Source organism: Onychomys torridus, chromosome 5, assembly GCF_903995425.1.
Source record: "Onychomys torridus chromosome 5, mOncTor1.1, whole genome shotgun sequence".
Lineage (NCBI taxonomy): Eukaryota > Metazoa > Chordata > Mammalia > Rodentia > Cricetidae > Onychomys > Onychomys torridus.
In genome coordinates this window covers 91,163,550-91,188,847 of record NC_050447.1, presented here as the reverse complement: position 1 = coordinate 91,188,847, position 25,298 = coordinate 91,163,550, and the positions used below count along the sequence as shown (strand labels likewise).

At 47.0% G+C, this 25,298-nt stretch overlaps 3 protein-coding genes across 3 annotated transcripts in view; 1 reads left to right on the top strand and 2 right to left on the bottom strand.

Moving 5' to 3' along the window:
* Window positions 1-2,014: 2,014 nt before the first annotated feature.
* On the bottom strand, window positions 2,015-6,039 carry Exoc8 (exocyst complex component 8). Its single transcript, XM_036187638.1, has one exon. It carries the CDS (start codon window positions 5,872-5,874, stop codon window positions 3,724-3,726), a length of 2,151 nt encoding a protein of 716 aa, XP_036043531.1. The 5' UTR covers window positions 5,875-6,039; the 3' UTR covers window positions 2,015-3,723.
* A 2-nt stretch (window positions 6,040-6,041) lies between these two features.
* On the top strand, window positions 6,042-12,085 carry Sprtn (SprT-like N-terminal domain). Its single transcript, XM_036187639.1, has 5 exons — window positions 6,042-6,618; window positions 7,509-7,608; window positions 8,467-8,595; window positions 9,627-9,894; window positions 10,649-12,085. Exons 1-5 carry the CDS (start codon window positions 6,410-6,412, stop codon window positions 11,416-11,418), a joined length of 1,476 nt encoding a protein of 491 aa, XP_036043532.1. The 5' UTR covers window positions 6,042-6,409; the 3' UTR covers window positions 11,419-12,085.
* Window positions 12,086-17,301: 5,216 nt separating this feature from the next.
* The window catches only part of Egln1 (egl-9 family hypoxia inducible factor 1), a 43,462-nt gene continuing 35,465 nt past the window's right edge, over window positions 17,302-25,298 (bottom strand). Inside the window, exons 2-5 of the mRNA XM_036188601.1 lie at window positions 23,745-23,864; window positions 22,062-22,198; window positions 20,358-20,425; window positions 17,302-19,460 (exon numbers count right to left, since the gene is read on the bottom strand). Coding sequence (XP_036044494.1) covers window positions 19,402-19,460; window positions 20,358-20,425; window positions 22,062-22,198; window positions 23,745-23,864 — 384 coding nt within the window. The 3' untranslated portion in view covers window positions 17,302-19,401. The remainder of the gene's footprint in view (window positions 19,461-20,357; window positions 20,426-22,061; window positions 22,199-23,744; window positions 23,865-25,298) is intronic.

The window sequence follows — 25,298 nt, the reverse complement described above, 5'->3', positions numbered from 1 at the left end:
TCATTCTCTGAAGCTGGAGTTAACGATTTTGGGTACTGGAAACTGAACCTCTGTCCTCAAGAGCAGTAAGTGTTCTTCCTTAACCACTCAGCTATCTCCCCCGGTATCATCATCACCATCATTTGTGTGTGTGTGTGTGTGTGTGTGTGTGTGTGTGTGTGTGTGTGTGTGTGTGTGTGTGAGAGAGAGAGAGAGAGAGACAGAGACAGAGACAGAGACAGAGACAGCTACATAGTCCTAGCTGTCCTAGAATTCACTATATAGACCAGGTTGGCCTCGAACTCAGATTTGCCTGCCTCAGCCTCCCAATAGCTGGGACTAAAGGAATGCACCACCACACCTGTTTGTTTTCGTTTTTGTTTTTTTTTTTCAGGCAGGGTCTCACTGGGTAGCCCTGATTAGCCAGAGATTTTCCTTCTGCCTCCTGAATGCTGGAATTAAAAATGTGTGCCATCACATCCAGCTGGGAATATTTTCAAGTCATAAGCCCCTGAAGGTTACCAGAAAATGAAAAGCTGTGATGTATTAACTCTGGAGACTATCCCATCACAGAAAAACCCCAGGGAAGTACAGCTAACAGTGAGAAGATGCTTTGAAATCCTTGAGTGAGTAAAGCAAGTAAGGGACTGTATGAATTCTGTGGGAGGGTGCACACAGTTTGTCAGGGTCGCCTGCCAGAGACTGCTGGGGCTTTCCACAAGGGTGAGGACACGGCTGCTTCTCTTAGACAGCTCTCCCAAGCTCTGCAATCCCTTCAAGCAGGAAGAGTCCAGACATGCCCACAGCACACACTGTGAAACTGCTACATTTGAAAGTACATTGTTTCTGCCGAACACAGCTGGTTTTGTTAACTTTGTCCTATTTTTAAACATAGGAAGAGACCAGCAACACGAAGTGCAGCATTTGGTCCTTGAACTGTATAATGGCTTCCTTATTTTCCACCCACTGTTGTGATATTTTCCTCAGTCAGTGATCTGCAGGTAGCATAAAACTTGACTTTTAAAATTCTGACCGTGTACATCTGAAATTTCCCACTCAGGATATCCTTAAAAACTTGGGCTTTCTAGGGCCTGGGTTGTTGCTTCAAGTACTTACTTAGCATAAGGCCCTGGGTTTGATCTCCAGCACCCTCAAACTTAAAGAAACTTCAGTTATTCTCAATTCTGGCAGTATGTAAAATACTTAAAAACATCTAGTAGTTCTCTGTCCTCCCCACATAAATAAAAGTAAAAAAAAAAAAAAAACCATAAGAATACTGAATAAACAGAGCTGCCAGGCACGGTGGTTCAACACATCTTGTAATCCCAGCACTCTAGAGGCAGAGGCAGGAGGATCTCTGAGTTCACTGCCAGCCTGGTCTACATAGACAGTTCTAAGCCAGTCAGGGTTAGAGTGAGACCCTGTCTTAAAATAAGTACATTATATAAAATGTTGTAGTAGCAATTCTATCCAGTGTGAGAAAACCGTAAAGCTTTATCAGACAGTATAGACGACTTAATCTCACAGCTTATCAAAGTATACAGCAATGCTTTCGTCGTCTATAGCAAGCTCCAGGTTCCAATCCTAGCTAAGATGCAAGGTGCAGGATGAAAGTGATGGTCAGCTATTGACAGGCAGCGTCTTAAACAGAAATGACTGAGCACTTAAGTGACAGGAGGCTTTCAACAGAGACCGAATTCCCAACCATAATGAATCCCATCTGTGGTTCCTGGTCTATGCCGTTAGTTTTGAAGCAAACAAGAAAAGGTAATTAATGTTGAAGTGGGGTATCAATACAATGGAACTATCATTGTACCAGATGTTCCTTCAAGCTTTAGAACTTGCATGGCGTCTGATGAAACATGGGAGTCAGAGGAGCTCTGACACCATCTGAGGGGGGCAGTGAATTACACCAGGTGTCTGGCACCCAAGGTAGATCTAGTCAGCTTCCTGCACAGATTTCCCAGATTCCCTCTGCTACACTGAGGAACACATTAGCCCATTCTAAGCACAATAAAATTCTCTTACATTTCCATAAAGATACAGCCATTTATTATTATATGGGGAAATACATTGGCATTCCTACAGCTCTATGCCCTAAGAGAGCTTTCCATTCCCCACACTGTATTCATACAGAACATTTCATATATTAAATTCCAAAAGGTACCAAATAATCATCACAACAGTACAGTTCTATGAAATTCAAGTTTCCAATGATCTTAAGACAAATTACTATTTTTGTTTGGCTGAAACATCAGTTATGGTCATGTAGAAAATTCTAACAGAGCCTGGCATAGTGGCACAGTCCTTTAATCCTGGAAGTTGTTGGTTGTTTTTGAGGCACAGTCTCTTTCCAGAGCCCTGGCTGTCCTGGAATTTACCTTGTTGACCAGGCTGGCCTGGGATACACTGCCTCTTGCTCCCAGTGCAGTGACTAGAAGTGTGCACCAGCATTTCTGGCTCTTGTGTTTTAAAGTGCAACACAGCATTTGAGGAGTCACAAAAGGCCCCTTCCCTGTGCTTGAGGCATATTCATCTCCCCTTAGAGTTACAAAAAGAAAAAAATACTAAAAACCCACCAGGGCAGAGGATGTGGCTCAGAGGGTTGAGTGCTTGCCTAGTATACACAAAGCCCTGTGTTTCCCAACAAAGCATAAACTGGGCATGGGAGCACACACCTGCAATCCCAGCCTTTGGGAAGTGGAGTTAGGAGATTTAGAAATTCAAGGTCTTCCTTGGCTACAAAACCAGCTCAAGGCACCAGCCTGGGCTGAAACCTATCTTAAGAAAACAGATCTTTGCTCAAAGCAGGCATTCTTAAGCAGTGAGATTGGCATTCTTTCTCTAATTCCTAACCTACAGAGACCCCGAACTCCCAGTAAATATTCAAGTAAGTAGCTCTGCATTTGCCATAAGTCTCAGTGGCTCCTAAATCAGGCTGGTGGTGAGGTGTCTGCAGGGGCCCGGAGACACTTGACGATTGCTAGGCTCCTTGGTGTGGGCCTCTCACCATGACTTTCCATCCTGAACATGGCAAAAGGTGTAACAGCAAATTCATTCAGTTCTGGAATATGTTAAAAAGTCACTGTAGTCCTTGTGATTCCCGAAAAGATGTACCCCAGTGAAGGACTATGATGCCACATAGCCATGGAACATGCTACCTTTTCAGTGACTTGGATGCCTGCAGAGTTGTTTTATAAAGGTTTCTTTCCATGTACTACAAAGACTGAAGAATCTGGTGCCCACTTATTCAAATTTACCCCAAATTTCCCCAACTCATTTCTTTTCTCTAAATGGGTTAGTTTAAGGAGTACATAAAGCTAGTGCATTGCATTGCACTGACCATCAAGAAACTACAATTTTGCTGAATTGGGAGGCTTCCTAACATGTACAGCCCTATGGATTTACATATTTTTCTAGGTAGCATAGAAGTGCAATGTTCCTGTATGTCCTACTGTGAGAAGTGTGTTTCAAGTTAGAGGGTAATCTGAAATGCCATGGTATGACTATACATTTCATACATTCCTTTAGGAGTTAATATAAAAGCATGGTATATGCTCGAATAATTCCAATATGGGGGGGCACGCTTAACACATTTTCTTTCTCCTTTGACTGTATTTCTAAGAGGACACCATCTATATACAGTTTGTGACTCTGAGGAATGTGCTGACAAGTGTAATGTAAATACAAATAATGCATCTGTAGCACATGTACACAGACACAGACACAGAGCAGACTAGGGTCTCAGACCACAGAAGTAGTACTCTCGGGATTCACCCGAAGAAGTCTGGATGCATTCCGCAGGTCCTGCAGCTGCTTGGCAGGCTTCCCCACACCTTCCTCAAACCTCCTCTCCACCACTGGGAGGACAGTTTCATAAAGAAAGGATGCATTCTGCCTGATGAATGCCTTCTTCTCTGGGTCCTGCTCACACCGCAGGCTGTAGTCCACATGCTGCACAGCAACCAGGATGACTTCCACCAGACTCTCCAGGAGCACCATGTGTAGCTCGGGGAAGTACAGTTTCAACGCCTCCTCCAGGAAGCCCATGGTCTGCTTGGTGAAAGCTACCACTGTGTAGCTCAAGTTCACCCAGCAGTCATCTCCTGTGTACTGCTCAAAGTTACTGACCCCACAACTTCTCATTTCCTCTTTGAGCTTTCCTAGGGCCTCCGGAGTCATCAGGTTCATTCGACGCCACATCTCCTCCGAGTTTCGGTGCTTGGTGGCTTCAATGATAATCTCCTTGTAACTGTGCAAGGCCCCCTGGATGTCCTTCACCAGCAGGGCATGGATGATGAAGGTGAGATCCAGCCCAATCTCTCCCAGCTGCTGGCAATGCTCCTTGGCCACTTTCACACACTCAGCTGCAGTGGACAGGCTCTCCTTGCTGTCAAAAACCTGCTTGCTGAAAGCATCCACAAACATGCCCATTGCAGATCTTGCCCAAACCACAAATGCAGAGTAGCAGCCACTGTCCGTGCCTGCAAAGTCTGTCTCAAATTCCCTTGCGGTCTCCAGGAGGCTGGTAAAGAAGACGTGGCACAGCTTGTGAATGTAGAGCAGAGTGGCGCCCTCGATTCGCAGCTGGCGGATGGCAGTGTGCACAGCTGCTGCCCTGTTCCTCAGAAACAGCTCACAAGCCTTAGTGCACTGGCCCAGCCGGATCAGCTGAGACACTGCCCGGCGAGTAGCCTTAGGGCCACCTCTCAGAGAACGATCTGGGGACAGCTCAAACACCAGCACCTCAGTGAGCTGGCGCACTCGCTCATCCACTTTGGCCCTCAGCTCTTTCACAGGAGGTGGGCTGGGCTTATCTTCCAGGTAGTGATTCAATTTGTCCAGCAAGTCCACAGCGCCCTCAAAGTCCCTCTGCGCAATACAGACATCCAGGTCTTCCGGCAACTCCTGGATCCACTCCATGGAGAGGTCTACCTTTTCCTCCTCCACCTCGGGGGTGGCCAGTTCTTCATCATCCTCGTCCTCAAACGGGTTGCTGCCTTTGGAAGTGACTGGTAGTGGTGCCCGGGGGGCCGCTGCTTCCTCCTGCTCCCTCCTCCTCTTGTCGCTGAGCGCCCTCTTGGTTTCCTCCAACACTTCCAGCCACTCACGTTTAATCTTGGCATTTTCTGCCTGAAAGATGCGGCTCTCAGGGAACATGAGCAGCTTGAACATGTCTTTCATAGGTGGATTGTCCTTGACGTTGACCACCGCCAGGCGGTCCAGTGGGTAAAGCGCGTCATAGCGGTACATGCCTCGCCTTTGTGGCAGCCAGGTAGCCACCAGCAGACAATCGTTCATGAGGAAGCCGTGCACGCGCTGCAGCTGGGCCATGTGATCCGCCTCGTATTCCACCAGATCCCCGTTGTACACCAGGTACTGGCCTGGCGTCTCCAGCAGGTCCCTGCAGCCCTCCACTTTCTCCAGCAGTGTGGTGAGTGTGCGTTGCTTGCCCTCCTCGCCCGTACCAGAGCCCTCGCGGGGGATGCCCGCCGGCCCGGGCAGGAAGGCTGCCTGGGCCGCCCCGCGCTCCCGCGGCCCCGAGCCCGGCGTGTCTTCACCGGTGGAGGCGCCCGCGGCGGCGGTGGGCAGCAGTGCCAGCGGGATGCTCTCCAGACTGCTCTTCTGCTCCGTCAGCAGGTGGCTCAGCTGATACATCTCGCTCTCCAGGTACGAGATCTCGCGCGCTGTCTCGATGAACTGCCGGTAGTTTTGGTAGACGTTGCGCTTCAGGTTCTGCGCCGTCTCCTCAGCCAGCGCCTGAACGCGCTGCCGGTGTTCCTGCAAGTCGCGGTCGCCGTCCGACTGCTGCGACAGCTGCTTCACGTACAGCCGCGCCTCGAAGCCCCCCGACTCCAGCTGCCTCCGCAGCCGGCTCGCCCCGCTGTCCGACATGGCTGCCACCTGCCCTGCGCCTACGGACCGTAGTCGCTGTCACTCGCCGCCTCTGGGCCCCACCCGAGCCCGGTGGAGAAGACGGCAGAGGAAGCGGGGCGGGAGCAATACCCAAACGCCTGCGCCGGGGCTGAGCGCTGCATTGCGCCTGTGCTGGAGTCGAGACTCTCCTACTGCGCCTGCGCCTGGGGTGGAGTGCCGACGGCGCGCCTGCGCGAAAACGGCAGTGACTTAAGGCGCGTGCGCGGACGAGCCAGCACGGAAGTCAGAGCAGGCTCAGGCACGGACCAGACTTGACGTGAGGCTCAGGACTTCTAGGGGGGCGTTCAGGAGGCTGTCAGCTTCCTGAAGCCGTCCCTAGCCCGAGCCCGGCGTTCCTAAGCCTGTGCCCGCGGGGCGGCTCCGAGCCACTTTCGGTTAGGCGTTCGAGGCGAGCCCGCGAGCACCTGACAGCCGGGCCCGGAGGTCTCGCGAGACCCGTGCGCTGCGCGAGCACGACCGGCGTCTTTGGAGTAGCCTGGGCGGGAGTAGCGCGATGGACGAGGATCTGGTGGTTGCGCTGCGGCTGCAGGAGGAGTGGGACGTGCGCGCGGCGGCGCGGGAGCCCGTGTCGTTGGTGGATTCGTCCTGGGAGCTGGTGGACCCCACCCCGGACCTGCAGACGCTCTTCTTGCAGTTTAACGACCGCTTCTTTTGGGGTCAGCTGGAGGCGGTGGAAGTGAAGTGGAGTGTGCGCATGACACTGTGAGTGCGCCCACGAACGGCTCGGAACGTAGAGAAGGGCGAGGCCGCTGAGTGGTCGTTGGTGTCCCCGTCTCGCGGTGGAGGGAGAGGTCCCTGGGAGACGTGCCTACACCCGAGTGGGCCGGGCCTAACGGCCCTCAGCGATGTGCCAGTGATGCTTTTTTACCCATTGAATTTGAGGAGTCCCATTCGAGGTAGTAATCTGCCCTCCACATGCACAATCCCATAGGAAGCAGCCTGCAGTAAAAGCGGGGTAAGATGTAGTGTACATCTAACTTCACACCAACCCTATGACACTTTTGGAGAAGTGCCCCTGCAGACGTGGTGGCTAAACCATTCCCTGCAGATGAATGCCTGTGTGGAGTGGAGTGGGTGAGGGTGAGCAAGTGTTACTGCCTGCAGCCAAGTGTCCCACTCGGGAAAGCCATCTGCCATCAGGGACTTTTTCCTGTAAACTGCACACAAACCAGTAAGGATTTGCTTTTGTTTTTTAGACAGCGCCTCACTCTACCCCTGGCAGTCCTGGCCTGGAACTCAAGAGATCTGCCTGCCTCTGCCTCCCATAGTGCTGGGATTAAGGGTGTACTCAACCACGACAGGCTAGGGTTTACTTAAAAAACAAACAAACAAACAAAAACCCCACGTTTTTTGTTTGTTTTTGGTTTTTTGAGACAGGGTTTCTCTGTGTAGCTTTGGAGCCTATCCGGGAACTCATTCTGTAGACCAGGCTGGCCTCGATCTCATAGAGATCCGCCTGCCTTTGCCTCACGAGTGCAGGGATTAAAGGCGTGCGCCACTAAGCCTGGCTAGGGTTTACTTTTTTATTGGTCTCTGATTCTCCAAATCAATGGATTTGGTGAACCTAATCCATCGTTGTGACTGTTTTCCAGGTGTGCTGGGATTTGCACCTATGAAGGAAGAGGAGGAATGTGCTCCATCCGTCTCAGTGAGCCCCTTCTAAAACTGAGACCAAGAAAGGACCTTGTAGAGGTATTCTTTGCCCGAGCCTGGTTCTCAGCCCAGCGATTTGTGGGGATTTTCCTTTCCTTTCTTTTTCTTTTCTTCCTTCCTTCCTTCCTTCTTTCTTTTTTATTTTTATTTTTTTCTTTTAAGTTAGGAACTTGATAGTAGCCCAGGCTGGTTTCAACCTCAAGATCCCCTTGCCTCAGTCCTGAGGGACAGCTGTGCAGTACCATTCCTGGCCAGGATATCTTGTTGATTTTTAAGAGACAGTCTCTGTTATCCAAGTTGGCCCTGGTCTTACAGGCTTCTCTTGCTACAGCCTCCTTAGTGAGCTGGCATGCATGTACTCAGCTATTTTTTTAGGAGGGTGATGGTGAGGGAGGCAGAGTCTGATGCTGCCAAGCTGGTCTCAAACTCCTGATCCTTCTACCTCCAACCTTGAGTGTGGGATCACAGGTATGCATCATTTCTGCCCAGCATATACTTAGCTTTGTGTCCATTTAGAACTGGGCTGTTTGCTCTTTCCATGCTGCCATCAGGAGTCCCTATGTTTGAAACTCAGAGCCTGTGTGTGATATGTGTGCTGCAGAGATGTCAGAACCATCTTTTGACTTGGCATACTGTGGGTTTTTCTATCAGAATTTTAAAGTTTTTATGTGGTTGGATTCACCAACCTTTAGGGTTTGAGTTGGTAGATAAATAGGCCTTTTTTGAGCAAATGTTATTCCTTGAATTGTTTACTGGGATCTGCAGAGTTTGGAATAGTATATGCAAAATTTTGTGTATTTGGGCCTATAGACAGCTAAGACTCCAAGTTAAGAAAGAGAATGCCTTTTCATCTTCAGACATGCCCTAGAAAATTAATTTGCTGGTTTTCTGTTTCAGACTCTTTTGCATGAAATGATACATGCCTACTTATTTGTCACTAATAATGATAAAGACCGGGAAGGACATGGCCCAGAGTTCTGTAAACATATGCATCGAATCAACCAACTGACAGGAGCCAACATAACGGTATTCTAAGCTACACATGTTTGGGGAGCAGGGGGAACCAGTAAACTAGTCTGGCCTCAAACTCACAATTCTAACTCAGCCTCCTAAGTACTGGGATTGTAGGTTTGTGCCACCAAGCCCAGCAGCCATTCAGAGTTATAATACTTACATTCATTCAGTGAACTGAAGATTTTCAGCCTTGAACAAGAACCCTGCAGCAGTGAATGGTCTAGGCTCTCAGGGTAGAGTGGCCCCAGAGCCAGCAGTCCTCTCCCTGAGGCCTCCAGCAACTCCCGTATTTCAGCAAACCCTTTAGGAGAGCTTCTCCTACATCTGACTGTCCCTGACCATGCAGTATTGGAGGAGATACCACAGCCAAGGCTGAGGTGTGCCCTCCCTACACTGGTGGTGATGCTTGTACCACTGAACTCTTCTGGAACTATCTGTTGCCATGCAAATGATGTGACAACAGTGCCTGCTTTTTGATACCTTGAGAGCAAGGACATGCAGTGTATTAGCACACTTAAATATTATATTGTAGACCGTGGGAGTATCGGTTTTCTCTAGGATGGATCTCTTCCACCCTTTAGCAGCTTATATTGTTTCTAGGAATTTATACTTGAAGAAGTCTGCATGCTTTCTTCTGAGAGATAAATTCCTCCCAGTTGGTCTCAACCCTTCTCCTGATAGAGGCTTATTGTAGTGCTATCAAAAACCACTTCTCAGTCCTAGCTTTTGATAATGTTGTTCAATCGCTGAAACATTTAGTATTCATAGAGGTGTTTCATGGTTGTGTTCCCCACACACACTAAAATCATTTGTCTTGTATGCTGCTGTCATATACATTAGGAAGTTTTAAATTACTTGATGTGTCTCTTTAAAGTGAACTTTTGAAAATAAACTAAATATAGTAGCTGTCTTTCCCAAAATAGGAACTTTTTAGAAATATCTGAGAAATGAAATATTTAAAAAGCAAACAAAGACTCCTTGGGTAAAATGTCTCTGTAGAGTGGCTAACTTGTGTCTTAACTGCTGGACTTCCCTCCGCCCAGGTCTACCACACTTTCCATGATGAGGTGGATGAGTACCGTCGGCACTGGTGGCGCTGCAATGGGCCCTGCCAACACAAACAGCCCTACTATGGCTACGTGAAGCGAGCAACCAACAGGGCACCGTCTGCCCATGACTACTGGTGGGCTGACCACCAGAAAACTTGTGGAGGCACCTACATAAAAATCAAGGAGCCAGAGAACTATTCAAAGAAAGGCAGAGGAAAGACAAAACCAGGCAAGCAGCCAGCCTCAGCAGTGGAGAATAAAGGTACATCTCCAATCTCTGTGACCCTGGCTAGTGCATGGACAGTGTTGCCTGTTGGGGAAATGGGTTAAGGTTTGTGCAGGACTGTTCTTTTCAGGTATAAAACCACAAAGTGATGGTGGGAAAGTGCTTCCCTCTGTGGAAGTGAGGAAAGGTGAATTGGTCCTCATTTGCAGGATCTGAGGGAGTCAGTGAAAACAGTAACTGAAGAGCACCCAGAGTGTGAGTCCTGACCAAGCTGGCCCTGCCTGTCTCAGTGACTTCTGCCGTCTTAGGAGGATAGGATAGGAGTCTGGCCTGCGTTTGTCCCTGCGTCATCCTTGGGATCTGCTCCTGTCCTCAGAAGCTCCAAGGAGGAGGCAGTGGTTTCTGAAGTTGCAAGGTTGTCAGTTGGTGGGGTAGGCCTCAGGAGCCCAGCTCTAGTTCCTTATCTGAAGTGCTGAGAAGTCAAGGGACTGGAGGATTGGTACAGAGGGACTGCATCTTTGGGAAGCCGGGTAAGGAAAGCAGTTGAGAGGAATCTGAGCGCTCTCTGTGCTGGAAAATTCCTTAGAGTCTTCTATCTACAGTTTCTTCTTCTTCCTGGTCTTGCAGTACGGGGCTCTGACTACTGAAGGTCGCCTTCTCTTGTCAATAGGTGACTACTGCACAGGTCTGAGTTAGAAGGAAGTAATCCTTCATTTTAGATGACCACCATTTGCTCAGCGTTTATCACTGTGGCAGTGTGTTGAGGAAGAGTCTTCTGTTTCCTTTGCAGACCAGCTGTCCAGAGGGGAGACCCAGCCACTCATCCCATTCAGTGGAAAAGGGTATGTTCTTGGAGATACAAGCACTTGTTCTTCACCTGGGAAGTTGAACACCTCATACATGGTTAATGAAGCCAAAGGTCTCTCAAGTCAAGATCATTCAGCAAGTGCCTTGAGACTGAATTCCAACATTGAGGTGAAATATGAACAGAATGGTTTCCCAAGTAAAAAAACTCATCTGGTCTCCTCTGTTCCCACTGCTAGTCACCAGAGTGTCCTGAGCAGCTATTTCCCCAGAGTCTCTGTTGCCAACCAAAAGGCTTTCAGAAATGTGAATGGATCCCCAGTAAAGAGTGGGACCATTGAGGATGGCACTAAGCATTCAGCCTCATCCAGTTCTCAGAGAAAGGTTCCACCTTCCAGGGCGTCCCTGAGAAATGCCTCTAAAGTCATTGCATCTGCGACTGTGACATCCTCATCCATATCCCAAGAGGAGAGTGGGTCTGAAGACCAGTTCCCAAACAAGCGACCCAGGTTGGAGGACAGGATTGCTTTGGATAATATCGTCAAGGAGCAAACACAGAGTGGTGGTGGTGATCTTCAGAATAGCTCACAGCCCACAGCCACCAGCACAGTTCAGAATTCAAGCAGCTCAAGCAGTCAGCGACGGCTGGTCAACTGTCCAGTTTGTCAGAGTGTAGTTTTAGAGTCACACATCAATGAGCACTTGGACCGCTGCCTGGAAGGTAACAAAACCAATCTCCGACCTCGAAGAGTCTGAAATGGAGTGGGTCCCACACCACCTGTTGGCTTATGGTGGTGTTGCCCTCCAGGGAAGGACCTGTGGGGTTACAGCCAGGCTTATTACACCAACAGTGTTCTGTTTTACATACACATAGTGAGCAGTTGTAGTCTGTATCTCCATTCAGGTGTGGTGCTCTGACCCTCTAGTCCCAGGTACTCAGGAAGCTGAGGCAGATCATCCGCTTGAGCCCATGACCCTGGGTAATGTAGGGAGTTACTGTCATCCTGTGTCAAGGTGCTGTGTTCACCCATGCCTTACCAGGACTTTGGCTCAGTTTTTTCTATAGAAATGTATGGTTTTAGGTACTTTTGTTTTCTCTTGTTCTTGAATGTTTTAGAATATTTTTATTTGTATAGTCTTAAGATAGTCTTACCAGGAGTCCTGACAGTCAAATACTTTTAATATTAAGGTCCATTCTTTGAGTTAATGTTAATTTTGACATCAGATTCTTTGTCCAGACAGTATGAAACATAGTAGTTGTTCTAAAAGTACTCAGAGGTCTTCTTTTTCGTTTTTTTGTTTTGTTTCTTTCAGAATCGTAGCAGTTAATAAACTTTCTGCATTTTAAAAGAATTTACTGTCTACATAAAGGTGGTAGCGATTTTTAAAGACTTTATATTTTCAGTAATTTATATTTTAAATATAACATATATATATATATATATATATATATATATTATATATAAAATCTGTCCCACCTTTACTAAAAAGTGGTAGCAGATTTTAAAGACCCTCCTATATTTAAAAAAATTTTCTAGCTCCTGACAGCTCATGCTTAAAATCCCAGCACTTGGGAGGCTGAGGCAGGAAGATGGTTGTGGGGATTAAAGCCATCTTGGGCTTATGTTCCAGCCTGGGCTGTAGTGAGACCATGTCTACAAAACAAAACAAAACATTTTTACCTCTGTCCCATCTATACTTGTCAAAAGGTGGCAGCAGATTTTAGAGTAAAGTCGAACAGAATATATAGTACAGTTATTTTGGAATGTTACAGCCATTACTCAGTTCTGCAGGCCAGATTTGATGGGGACTTAAGTGAATGGTTAAAACTTGATGCTAAAAAGTAACTGTTACATTAACATCTCACAAAGCTGCCCAGTTCCCTGGAGAGCAGAGAGATGTAAGGAAGCAGCACTGAACTCTGTGCCAATGTGAGAAGCACTGTCATCTGAGCGCTGGGAAGTTCAGCAGAGGGACACAGATACTTGGCTCAGTTTGTCTTATGGCTGTCCCTCCACCTTGCTTATGTTGCTACAAGGTCATTTATACATTGTAAGGTGCACAAATTTTGTGAGCACCTGAGTGAACCTGGTTTGCCTGGTGTTCCACTGTGTAACTTCCTCCATTACCTCCCCAAGAGGGGCTGGGGGAGTCCTGTTGCAGTTGTCCCTTTGGAGTGCCTGCCTTCTCCATCCCCAAAGGTCAGTTTACCAGAGTGTGAAGGTAGTGTCTTTGTTACTGTGTGTAAACGTTTATTTTCATTCCTCTGTACAATTTAAAGATACCCCAAGTTTCCCCTCACTCCATTGGTGAACCATTGGAAGTATCCCAGTACAGGGCTAAGTAATGCTGACAACACCCACTCAGGAGTGGAACTGGTCTCAGGGCGTCTGTGTTCAGCTCCATCAAACTCTGAATTCCCCTCCTTCAGCAGTGTACAAGTGTCAACTTTTCAGCAGTCTTGACAGGATCTTTAGTCTGTCAGGTTGGAAAACAAGTTTTGATATTTTTTAAAGCATGAAGTTAAATAGCATTAAATGTTTTTATATAAATGGCTATTAAAGTTTTGTGTTTGAATATATGCCATATTTTTATCAATTTAACAGGTTATAAGCAATTAAATATTTTCTGAGCCAAATTGCATAAAGTTCTAGGGCTATGAAGTAAGTGGTAGTAGTTCATGCCTTTCAGGAGCTACATCCTCAGAAGGGGAGAGATGCAGCTTAATCTCAGGGCCCTATAATAGTGCTGGGACGGGGTTTCACCCTGGCACTGTTTTTTAGTGAGTTGAGTTAGCTTGTTAAAGGGGAAGGGCCTCAGTAGGCAGGGAGGTATCTGGGCACATCCTGTGTGTGATGTGGGTCGATGGCAAGAGGAAGAGGGCAGATAGACAGGCCTGGCCAGCATAAGGTGGGATACAGCTGCCGTGTTCTCTAGTCCTCTGTGCAGTTCCAATTGACACAGGGCAGGAGGGAAAGAGGGGAGGAGCTAGGTGTAGAAAGTACCTAGGTGCAGTTGGGAGGCAACATCAGGTTCTGAAATGCTGGGGAGAAAGTGCAAATTTAATGAGCCCATACTTGTCAGAGAAAATTTGCCCCTAAGAATAGTTATCCCTGTATCTGTCATTTATATTTACATTTATCAATGAAATGTGCTCTATTTTGTTTGTATTCCTTGGAAGCAAATTTCTAACCTCACAGTGGAGCTAAAGTTGGTTCAGCTCCTCATTGTAGGGCCACAGCCATAGGTTCTGTTTCTATAGAAACTTGTTTACATCCCAGTTCCATGCTGATTAACAAAGCAACATAAGAAACCTTTATTTGGCTTTGGCCAACTGTGCACACACACTGTGCACATACTCAGATCTTAACTGGGATCTGAGGTAAATGGGAAATCACTAAAACCTCATCCTGTCTCATTGTTCCAAAGCGCTAAGATTGTATTTTCAAAGCTTTACAGAATTTAAAAATAAATGAATGTTTTGATGTAAAGCAGTTGATGTGTCTTTCTGATTTGATTTTTGTGATGCTGAGGATGTAACCTGGCCCCTTATATGTACCTGGTTAAGTGTTCCACCACTGAACTTATCCCCAGTCCTGACATGGTCTCTTAAGATTACCTAGGCAGGTTACCCTGGCCATGCACCACCACAGCCCTGGTGTTCTCATCTTGGTTACGGAGTTGAGGTCTTTTCCTCCCCTTTCCTTGATTCAGAGTATTAGACCTCAGTCAGTTTGGCTCATAATCTCCATAGACTAGAAAAGATGGCCATGGTCAGTAAAATGGTAGAGTAAAAAGGAAGATCAGCTGAGAAGCTTTTACAAGTACATCCTTCTGAATGGTGCACTCTACAGAGCAGATATCAGAGGCATAGGGATGTCATCTCATACTCAAACCAGGATGCAGAGCACATAGAGGAATCAGATCTTACATTTGCTATCTTGGTTCTTCGTCTTCTAGTAGCAACATCACCTTGCTGTAGGTAATACACCCAGGATGTTTAGCTGAAATTCCTTTCAAAGCTGGCTACTTGAAGCCTTGGAAACTTCCTTTTAATTCTTAATCTCTACTGATCCCACCTCTCAGTTTTTTTTAACACATATTTTGTGATGTGTGTGTGTATGCATACATGCTCAGTGGACAACTTTGAGCGTCAGCTGTCAAAGATTTAAGATAGATCTCTTTTATGTATGTGTACTATATTAAAGTAATTCATCAACAGCTGGGTATGATGGTACACCTCTTTAATCCCAGCATGCAGAGGCAAATGGATCTCTGAATTCCAAACCAGCCAGAGCTACACAGTGAAACCCTGTATCAAAAACTAAATTCATAAATACACATTTGTATGCTTACATATACAAACATAAGGCCAAGAATGTAATCCCAGCAATCAGTAAGGCTGGAAGACTGAACAGTTTGGTGTCAGAGTGAGAGTCTGTCTCAAAAAAAAAAAAAATCTAGTTTCCTTTATATAAAATAAGCTGGACCCACAATGACTTGAGTATTTCCATAGCTGCTCCATGGGACCAGAAGTGGAAGATGGAGGGTCAGCTTCTCCACACAACAGAGAAGCCGTACATTCTCACACTGCTGGGACCACACGGCAAGCACCAGGAGCTCGAAGCACAGATGTGTGTGCTCTGCTTTCGAACACTTCTAGGGCTGCATCTCTACTCCACTGTTTTCATTGAATCCATCCTTTCTTGGGCATCTTATTACCCACCCACCCCCTTTAAATTTTCTTGGGGAGAACTTGCTCATGCCACAGCATGTGTGTTGGTCAAAGAGCAACTTCCAGGAGTCACTTCTCTCCTACCACATGGGTTTCAGGAAGAGAACTTGGGTCGGGCTTAGCAGTGTTAGCTGTCATCTCACTGGCCCTTAGCCCTTGGATTTAACTTAACTCTTTTCAGTCTTCCTGTTTCTGTTCCCTGAAGGGATGACTATTCCCCCTGCCTGCCTTTCCTTTTAGGTTGTTGGTTATGAGAGTCACAATTTCACCATGTGAATCCAGTAGCCTGGAACTCCTGAGTCAGGCTCCCTCTGCAGCTGTAACTGCAGGAGTGTACCACAGTGCTGGACATGGTTCTCTAATTTCACGTTAAGTTTTGGCCAAGCAAATACTCATTTGAGTGCATTTAGGTTTTCTTATGCTTTACAGCTAAGAATTTTCACCGACTACAGCCAAGTCTCAACTTCTATTCTTCCTTTGGAAAGGCTTGGTTTTCCTTGCCTTGCAAACACAGTGGGGGCCTCTGGCTGAATGATCCCCTTCAGAGGTGAAGTAAAGTTGTTTCCCAGAAGAGAACATGACAGAATTAAACTATGTGCTGCCTTGTTCCCACTGTGTAATAGGAGCACCCGGAAGAAAGCCGAGAATGCCCCCAGGTGGTGGGGTGTGATTTCACCAGGGCTGAGAAAAGCCACAGGCTAATGCAAGCAAGCCATGAAACTGTAGAGACCAGGGATGAGAACTTTGCAGAGACTCTGACAGGCCCAGTAGCATAAAGAACCAGTGGTGCGGCTCCCCAGGATCCACACAGCAGAATCTAAGGTTCCAGTGGGGGTTCCTGTACTGAGTTGATTGTGGGCCAGAGAGCACCTATTCTGCCCACATTTTGGGTACCGGGAGTTGTTACATGGAGTCTGGGAAACAGGAAACTGAATACATGAGTCCAAGGAGCCAGGTGTGCAGAAAGGGCCACCAGCCCGGGCAGGCTCAGGTTTCTAGCTACAGGACCCAGGTGGAAGAGAAGACATGCAGAGGATTAAAAGCTATCCTAGGCAGGGATGATGCCTTAGAACTGAAGCACAGCACTAGGGAGGCTGAGCAGGACTGCTGTTGGAGGCCAGCCTGGACAACAGGAAGACCCTGTCTCAAAACTAAACAAAAGGCTCAGAAGGTTAAATCAGAACTAAAGAGACCATTACTTCTGTTTTATTGCATTACCACACTTAGTCTGCATTTCTAACTCACTCATTCTCTGACCCACCCCACTGCATGTCTCAGTTCAGTTTTCCAAATGCCCCGAGAGGCCAAAACATTGACCACCACACTGTTAGTTGTTTGGGTTTTTCTGTTTGGAGACAGGATCTTACTATGGAGCCTGGCTAGCCAGGCAGGCCTCAGATTCATAGAGATCCTCCTGCTTCCCAAGTGCTAGGATTAAAGGCATGTGTCACTATACCTGACATCACACTAAATTCTCAGAGCTGCAGTACGTCGTATTACTTGGGCCTAAGAACTGGTGTTTCTGCATGTGACCACAAATCAAAGGGTCATGTGTGTAGAGCTGCATTCCAGTGGCCCCGCAGGTGTGTACCACACCCCTCCTTCAGTAGCACAAGGGAGCAAAGAAGACACATTCAACAGCTATGATGTTTAAAGCAACTTGAAAGCCTACTGAGCAAAGAACTCTGATACTGAGAAGGCAGGTGCAGCTCACAAACCGTGCAGTGATGTCTCCACACCTAGAGTATCTCTACTGGCTGTTCTCTTACTTAGAGAAGGTAATTGCTGCATGCTGTGGACTAGACCAAAGATGCATGGCAATAGGGAACTGCCCAAGGGGCCCATGATGAAAGCCAACAGATGGTGATAGGCTACCAACAGAAGAAAGCTGGAGGTGACAACAGTTAAGTTTTTTCAAGAACATTTATACATCTTTTTAATTAGATTCGCTTTACAAGCAACATGAGAGGCTTTCATAGGAAACACCGCATCCAAACCATACGAGTCTCTATGCAAATCCTGAAGTGCTCTGCCTGTCACGGATAAAGGTCTGTTCCACAGCTGCTTAATGTGTTGAATAAACAGCATCATAAAGCTTTCTCTTTAGCCAGGATTAACACACAGAGGCCACAAATATTTTTAAATAGAGCCCTGCTTCATGCCACTAACACAAAATAGAGAGTCTGAGTATTAAGTGCATAACTGTCCTGATTTCTTGATCTTTTCACAAGTGACCTGGAAAGTACATAAACTTTCCAGAAGATCTATAATTTAAATTTTGTCTGGCAAGCACACACCTCCTAGGCAGCAGAGTCTAGGACTTGGTACACCAGTAAAGGTCCGATACAAAGTATACCAGGACTCCCACATTAAATAAAAGGCTGCTGCTCCAATCAAACATCTCCCACCAATGCCAAGCAGTTTCTCCTAACTCGGAAACATGGTGCTTTCAGAAGGGCCAGGTGCTAACCTCGAGCTGGCCGGCTGGCAGAGGCACTTGCTGGAGAGGTTGTCAGCGGTTACTGGGGCTGAAGGGGAAGACGTGGGACAGAACTGGACTTCCTGCCATGAGCACAGTGCTGAGTAACCCCCAGTCCACACTCAGCTTTACTTGATTTTTTTCCATGTTTTACATGAACAACAGCAATCTCTTAGTAAGAATTGCCAAGCTCTCCACAGAAAAGGCCTCTAGTTGGACCCAAACTACACAACTGTTAGGACTGATTCTGTGTACACACATTTCGGCAAAGATCAAGGTCAGAGATAGAACGCCCAAGGGCACAAGGGCTTACACCCAAATCTGCGCAAAGTCTGGCTTTCTAAGGGGGCTGTAGAGGTGACAAGAGTCTGGCAGGCCTGGTGTGATTGTGCCACACGGTCCCTCTTTTCTCTAAAAAGAGAAAAACCCATAAAACAAAGTGCCTGGTTTTACACTTCTCCTTTCTAAGCTACACACATGCCTTTCATTGGTTGTGAAGATGACGCACAGCTGTCTCAGGAGCCGGTGACCATGCTTGAGGCTACAACCACACACATGTCCATGTGCCTGGGGCCACTGGGTGCTCTGCAACAGAACAAGGCTCTGATCTGGGAGGATCTGGAAGCACAAACTAAGGAGAAACCACGGGGAAAACTGCAGTGGGACACGACCGATGGCAGGCCAGACCTGAAGCAGAAGAAAGCCCTTTGTCTTGGGAAGCAGAGCAGAGAAGGACCTCAGGTTTATTTAGTGCCAGTCACTTAGCTTTAAAAAATTAACTTAAAAGATAAACCCTTTACCTGTGGCGTTTTTTCCTCTCATAATTCTGTAAGTTACTTGGTAGTCAGTGGTGACCATCTATTGTTAGGTTTCACTATCGCCAAGGTCAAAGCGTGGCAGCAGAGACCTTTACAAGTTCAAACTACTGTGAGGCAGGCCAAGAAAAACCTTGTGGACTTCAGCTGCAACTCAACGCCCTTTCTTTACTTTCAGTCAAAAGAAAATGAATCATCATTCACTGGCGACAATCATCGTAGGAGGTCTTTAGGGCAAAATTTAATAGCATGAAGAGGTTTACAAAAATAGATTGATGTTACTTTGAGGAATAATACTGTAATTTTTTTTTCTTAATTCAGTTTTGATAAATTGTACCTAATACAAAAATTCCCCGAATTCAAACTTGATATAAAAAAGAGATGAAATGAACTCAGTCAGATGATAGGTCTGGCAAAATAGAAGAATGAAGAAAATTCTACATAGGGCCCTTGTTTCGTGTCCAGATGGAAAAGCCACTCTCCTCAGACAGCGTCTCCTCTTCAGTCAGTGGCCAAGTGCAGTCACAGATCTGGAGCTGACCCCACAGCAGTCACAGCAGATGGAACCCTCTGGTGGACGACACCTGGCAAAGTCGCCTGGCTCCCAGCTGGAAGACCGGCCAGGAGTCTCTGCTCATCCCATCCACGAGTCCACAGAAGGCAGTGGAGCGGCTGTAGGTGATGTGAGCACTGCTGGACCTAAGGCCCTGCTAGACATCTTTGCTGACTGAATTAGGCTTATTGAGTTCAACCCTCACACCCTTTTCACCTGCAAGAAAAAGAGAAGCGTTCACTGATTAAGCTACCTGAGCTTGTGACTGCACCTCAAACACTTGAAGCAATACCTTCTCATTCCCCCAGTGTCCCATGAGGTCCATCCCACCAGCCATTCCCACTGCCACTGTGGCAGGCACACGGCTCTGCAGATCTCAGGGGCAAGCAGGGACACCGACAGACACAGCGCCGCTGTCTTTTCACTTAAAGCCACCTGACTATAAAGCAGGGGACCACAGAATGGATGCAAACCACAGCCCTGAAAGTAGACCAAGTGCACTCACATCCTGTTCTTATACTCCTACAAAAAGCTGCGCAGAGTCTGGCTCCGCTCAGCACTCAGTGAGCGGGTCCTGTGGCCGCTGGGCAGACTTCCAGAGATGGAAGAGCTCAAGCAAAGGCAGGCCAGGGCTCCATCCCTGGGCAGCACAGGCCACTGTCCCAGGCCATGCACAGGCACCTACACACAAAGCTGACAGCTGGGAGTCTCCACACCTGTCTTCTGGGCTGAGAGAACGTGTGTTCACCTTTTCTGTGCGGACTTTCCTTGTGGCCACACATTCTTTCGAGGCAGTGTTTAAAAAAGAAGGGATATTCACTTATCTAAGTGGGGGGGGGAGACTAGGTAACCCCAAGAGCACAGAGTAGTAGCTTGAGGCTCTAAAGGGTCATCACAGAAAAGATCAGTTTGTGTTTGAGTAACTAACTCATACTTGGCTCAAACTTTTGCTAAGCTTTTGACAATCTCAGCAGATAAGAATAAAGACTGACTAAAGAAATCCTTTTGAAAATAAGGGAATTAAGGAATCTGGCAAAACATTTCTGGACTGTGGCTTTTGGAAAACACCATCCCCAATTGTTCCAGCAGAGCCTGGCCCCCAGCTGTGTTTACCTGTGAGATATTTTACTTTAGCTCTTGCTCGCTCATCTGCATCAAAATACCAAACAGTTATTGCGTACCTAGAAGGAAATTTAAGACAGGATCAGAATGGTCCCTGGGAAGCCAGTGCTCCTGACAGCTTCTAATGCCCAAAGCATCCTCAGACTGATGTGTGTAGCAGGCAAGTGTGGCTTGTCCATCCCACAGATGAACTGCAGCACCCAAGGAGGCTCATAGCCTCTCTTCATGCTCACCCAGCCTGCATGGTCAGAAACAGACAGAAGAGGGGAAAGGGCCCAGAGAGCAGGGACAGTAAGTGACTGGGACAAAGAAACCCAGGCCAGCAGTCTAACATCTCTGACTGCATCACTGAGGAAGAGTTAAGCCACACTCAGAAACTTCTAGGATTCCTACCTAGAAAGTCACACTGAATTTTGACACTGGGTTTGGCTGAACATATTTCTAAAAAAACCTCACCTAACTGGATTACTTGATCCCACAAATAAATGTGGTGTGACAGGTCTGTTCTGAGAGAAAAGCACGTGGCAGCACCTGCTGATGTGAACAGTGGAGCAAGGGACAGATACTGTGGATGTGAGCATGTGCTTCAGGCCACTGGCTCCTTGCTGACGTGAGGTAAGAATATGTGGATCCAGGCCAGAGTTCATAGGAAAAGCAACAACCCAAATAAACAGCTGCCTAGTCATGTCAACCTTCCTGAAGAGTCAAATGCAGGCAGAGCCAGTAGGACCAGTTGGTGACAGTATAGTATATGTACTCTTCCACTGGCCAGCGGCTTCCCGTTCTTCCCAGGCCCCACCCCTCTTTCTACCATGGCCTCTTCCAGGAAACAGGGTTACATGGATAGTTTTCAATCTCTCTTGCCCCGTGTCCCAGACTGTCAGTTAACTGCCAATTAGAATTTTGACGTAAGCAACTCCTCCCAGGGCCCTCAGTCCTCACCAGAAAACCCTGCTACTTCTACATGTGGCTTCCAGAGCTGCCTTCTTCACACCCATCTGTCTCCAGACTTCAACCGCCTGCCCTCTGCCCGGGCTACAGAGACCAAGCTGGGCTCTGGCCTCTGTTCTCTGGCCCAGTGGCCCCTCTCCTGACTGTATCTCTAGCCTCCTATGTGTGCCTGCCATGCCTGGACCCCAGGTTTCTTGTCAGGGTACCGATGACTTCAGTCTCCACCATGCAGCTGCTGCCCACTGTGAATCAGTGACGGAAGCACAGCTCAGAAGCAGGAAGAGAAAGGACACCCTGGATGGCAGGCATGCACCATCTAAAGAGCACCCTTCTCAGCATGCATCACACACCTGTGCTCTCAGAATTATTTTTCAAAAAGCTCCTCTTTTCCTTTTTCACTTTTCTAAAAGTGTTCTAAAAACACCCAATGATCTAGAAATGGGCGGTGTTAGCAGGTGCACCAGGCCACAGAAGAAGGAGGAGGAGGAGGAGGAGGAGGAGGAGGAGGAGGAGGAGGAGGAGGAGGAGGAGGAGGGGGTTCAGTCCTGTTCCACCCCAAGCAGAGAGCAGCTAAGAGAAGGCTGACACTCTCAGGACCAAGTACAAATAAGCACACAGTATCATCCAAACTAAGAAGAGGGCCTGGAGAACAGGCAGGCACTCCCCAGAAACTTTCGGGTTCACCCTTCGACTCACCCCTGCCCTGCCACACTGTCAACCAACTTTCCATGAACAGAACACTACCTTGTAGCATATGCTGGTTGTACTTCGTGAGGGTTGCGTCGGTCAGACCAGAAAAACAGCAGTCTATCAAATTTGGGTTCAATGTCAGCAAACTGGGCTTTGCCTTCTGGGAAAATTCGAAGTATACCTCCACTTACCTGGGAAAAGAGAGTATGTCAGTATGAGACACCTAGAATGGGACCAGGTTTAGTTGGGGATTGGGAGGAGGTAAGTAACTCATAATGCATAGCTGGATTACTTGTGAATATAATTATGTTAATTAACAAGGTGTAATGGTGAGCCAAGACTCCAGGTACAACACTAATGCATGGAAAAATTCCTTTTTGTTGTAAGCACTTGAAACAGAAAAATATACAAAATTTCCAAACCTGCTTGCAAGTTGTGAAAACCAGTGAGCATTTCTAGTCACACTGATGTCAGCACTAAGCCACTTTGCTGAGTGGCTTCCCCAGGAAAATGGTCTGTTCATCCCATCAGATAAACAATTATCATGCTTTAACTTTCAACAGACACTTAACAAGCAGGTGAACTTACGGACTTGAGTTTATTTTTTAATCTATGTTTATGTGTATTGTGGAAGTCTGAGGACACCTTTTGGGAGTTGCTGAGTCCCATGGATCAAATTTAGATCTTCAGGCTTGGCAGCAGGTGCCCTGTCCTACTGAGCCATCTCCACTCCTTACTCACTCTGTACCTGGGTCTAAATTCTAATCATAACTGCTAAGAGCTCAACTTCACCCACACAACTCATTTAGCTGGACCACAGCTTTCTGTGGGGACTGAACAGTCATCACACACAGTATATCAAGTGCACTGGGAGCCATGGGGACTCTACATGAGAGACTGGGGACATGCACCATGTGGTCCTTTTATTTTGGACAATGAGGAAAAACACTAGACTAAAATCACCAATCTGGAGATATTTTGTTACTCATTTTTTTGAGACAATAACCCAGGCTTGTGTCTAACTTGCTATGTAGCCAAGGATGATCTTAGCCTCTGATCCTCCTGATTCAACCTCTCAAAATGCTGAGGTCACAGGTGTGTACCAGCAAACCCAGCAAACCAATGCTCCTGAGCAGGTGGACTCAAAGTTGAAGGGCACGTGAATGCCTTGCCCTGAACCTAACCTAGAACTCACAGTTAGACAGTAGACTAGGGCTCATCCCCTGGGGATGTCAGCCACTAGGAATGTGGCCTGCTTCCTTGCTTTCATGTGTCACCCAATGCCAAGGCATCCTGAAAACACGTGGAGAGACCTGCCAGATTGGGAAGACAAATGCAACCTCTCTCTCCACCCTGCTGTTTAAGTGGACTGGCTGGTTGACACTCATCTCCCACTGGAAACTTTCCCTGAACTAGGCAGCCTTTCCATGTCACTGATGGCCTTGAACTCCTGAATCTCCTGTCTCCACCTCCAAGCACAGGGACCACTGGTGTACTCCACCAGGCCCACTTCCAACACAGTACATACTGGACAAGGCATGCTACTATGTTTTAATACATTTGTGTTTGTTTTCAGACACAGTATTATCTGTTCCATTTCACAACAATCCAAGACTGAATCAGACTTGAGAGAGAACTGCCCTCTGTTAATCCAGCCTCACCCATAGGAAGTGCAGATATTACTGTGAAGAAAAAATACTTGAGGAAAAACCATTACTGCTGAATTCAGTTGCATACCTTGGCATCCCAGTCTTTATTTAGATAATATATACATGTCACACATCTTCCATCTCCATTTGGGTTATCAACATGACGGACATAGCCTGTTCCGTTGCCTGGGTAACAAGCAACCATGGCCTGAAAAACAAGGTAAATGGTCCATGAGTGAACATGCTTATGAGACAGAACTCTGACTCACACCTAAGTGTGAGCATAGTAAGATCCCATTTTGTGATAAGGGGAGATAAGCCTATTCTACGCTGACATTTATAAAGAACACAACATAGGCCAATGAGCAACCCAAGGTATGGAGAACCCAGCTCAGTGGCAGCTTCGCAGCAATGGAATGAACCAACATGGAGGGTCAGGAGACCAAAGGATGGAGACCCTGAGCTATCACAAGCCAGTGGCCACTGCTTTAAATAACAAATCAGAAGGATTTCTAGACTTCACTGTCCTGATTGTTATATACTCTGGAAACTAAGAAGATGAGTTTCGCTGGGCGGTGGTGGAGCATGCCTTTAATCTCAGCACTAGGGAGGCAGAGGTAGGTGGATTTCTGTGGGTTTGAGGCCACCCTGGTCTACAAAGCGAATTCCAGGAAAGGCACAAAGCTACACAGAGAAACCCTGTCTCAAAAAAAAAAAAAAAAGTTTTAATTTTTTAATTTTTATTTTATGTGCATTGGTGTTTTGCCATGGGTGTTGGGTCCTGTGGAACTGGAATTACAGACAGGTGTGAGCTGCTATGTGGGTGCTGGGAATTGAACCCAGGTCCTCTGGAAGAGCAGTCAGCATTCTTAACCATTGAGCCATCTTTCCAGCCCCAAGAAGGTGAGTTTTTGACCTGCTCAGTGGAGTTCTGTCTTCCTGAGCTAGCCTTGGAACCCAAATTTGAGGATGAACTACCCCAACCTGGTGCCACCTGACTCTGAATGGTACTGGTTGAACATAACTTAGATGGCCAACTCCAAATACCCTCTCATGTCAATGAATAACAGCAACTCAGACTCCATAACAGCGATTAACCCCTCAGGGTGGAAAAGGAAGCAATGTTTTGCTCAGCTGATCAAGACATGGATTAGGAGGCTGTTGGGTGTGATCCACCAAGGGGATAAAGTCCACAGAGACACCAATACCTGTGTGCTCTGGGAGCATGCATGTGATCAGCTAATGCTGGGCGGAGTGAGTCAACAGAAACAGTACAGTCGGGGAAAACAGGGCACTGTCGGGTCACAGCTGATGACACCCATGAACTCAAGTTGAGGGATCAAAGGAAGCTATGAAACATCAACAAAGTCATCGACCATTAGATTTAAATATGTGACAAATGCTAATTTTTCTCCTTTGAGTTTACATTCTTCTTTTATCAACCCCTCAAGGGCACAAATATTTAAACTTGAAGTGACTTGGATATCCGTTTTGTTGTTGTTGTTGTTGTTGTTGTGTTGTTGTTGTTTTTGCCAGAGCTGAGGATCGAACCCGGGGCCTTATGCTTGCTAGGCAAGCGCTCTACCACTGAGCTAAATCCCCAACCCCTGGACATCTGTTTTTTGACTGAAATTCATGCCAC

Coding starts and splice junctions, on each gene's coding strand:
- Sprtn (XM_036187639.1), top strand. CDS start 6,410: ATGGACGAGGATCTGGTGGTTGCGCTGCGGCTGCAGGAGGAGTGGGAC. Junction 6,619..7,508: donor TGGAGTGTGCGCATGACACT/GTGAGTGCGCCC, acceptor ACTGTTTTCCAG/GTGTGCTGGGATTTGCACCT. Junction 7,609..8,466: donor CAAGAAAGGACCTTGTAGAG/GTATTCTTTGCC, acceptor TTTCTGTTTCAG/ACTCTTTTGCATGAAATGAT.
- Exoc8 (XM_036187638.1), bottom strand. CDS start 5,874: ATGTCGGACAGCGGGGCGAGCCGGCTGCGGAGGCAGCTGGAGTCGGGG.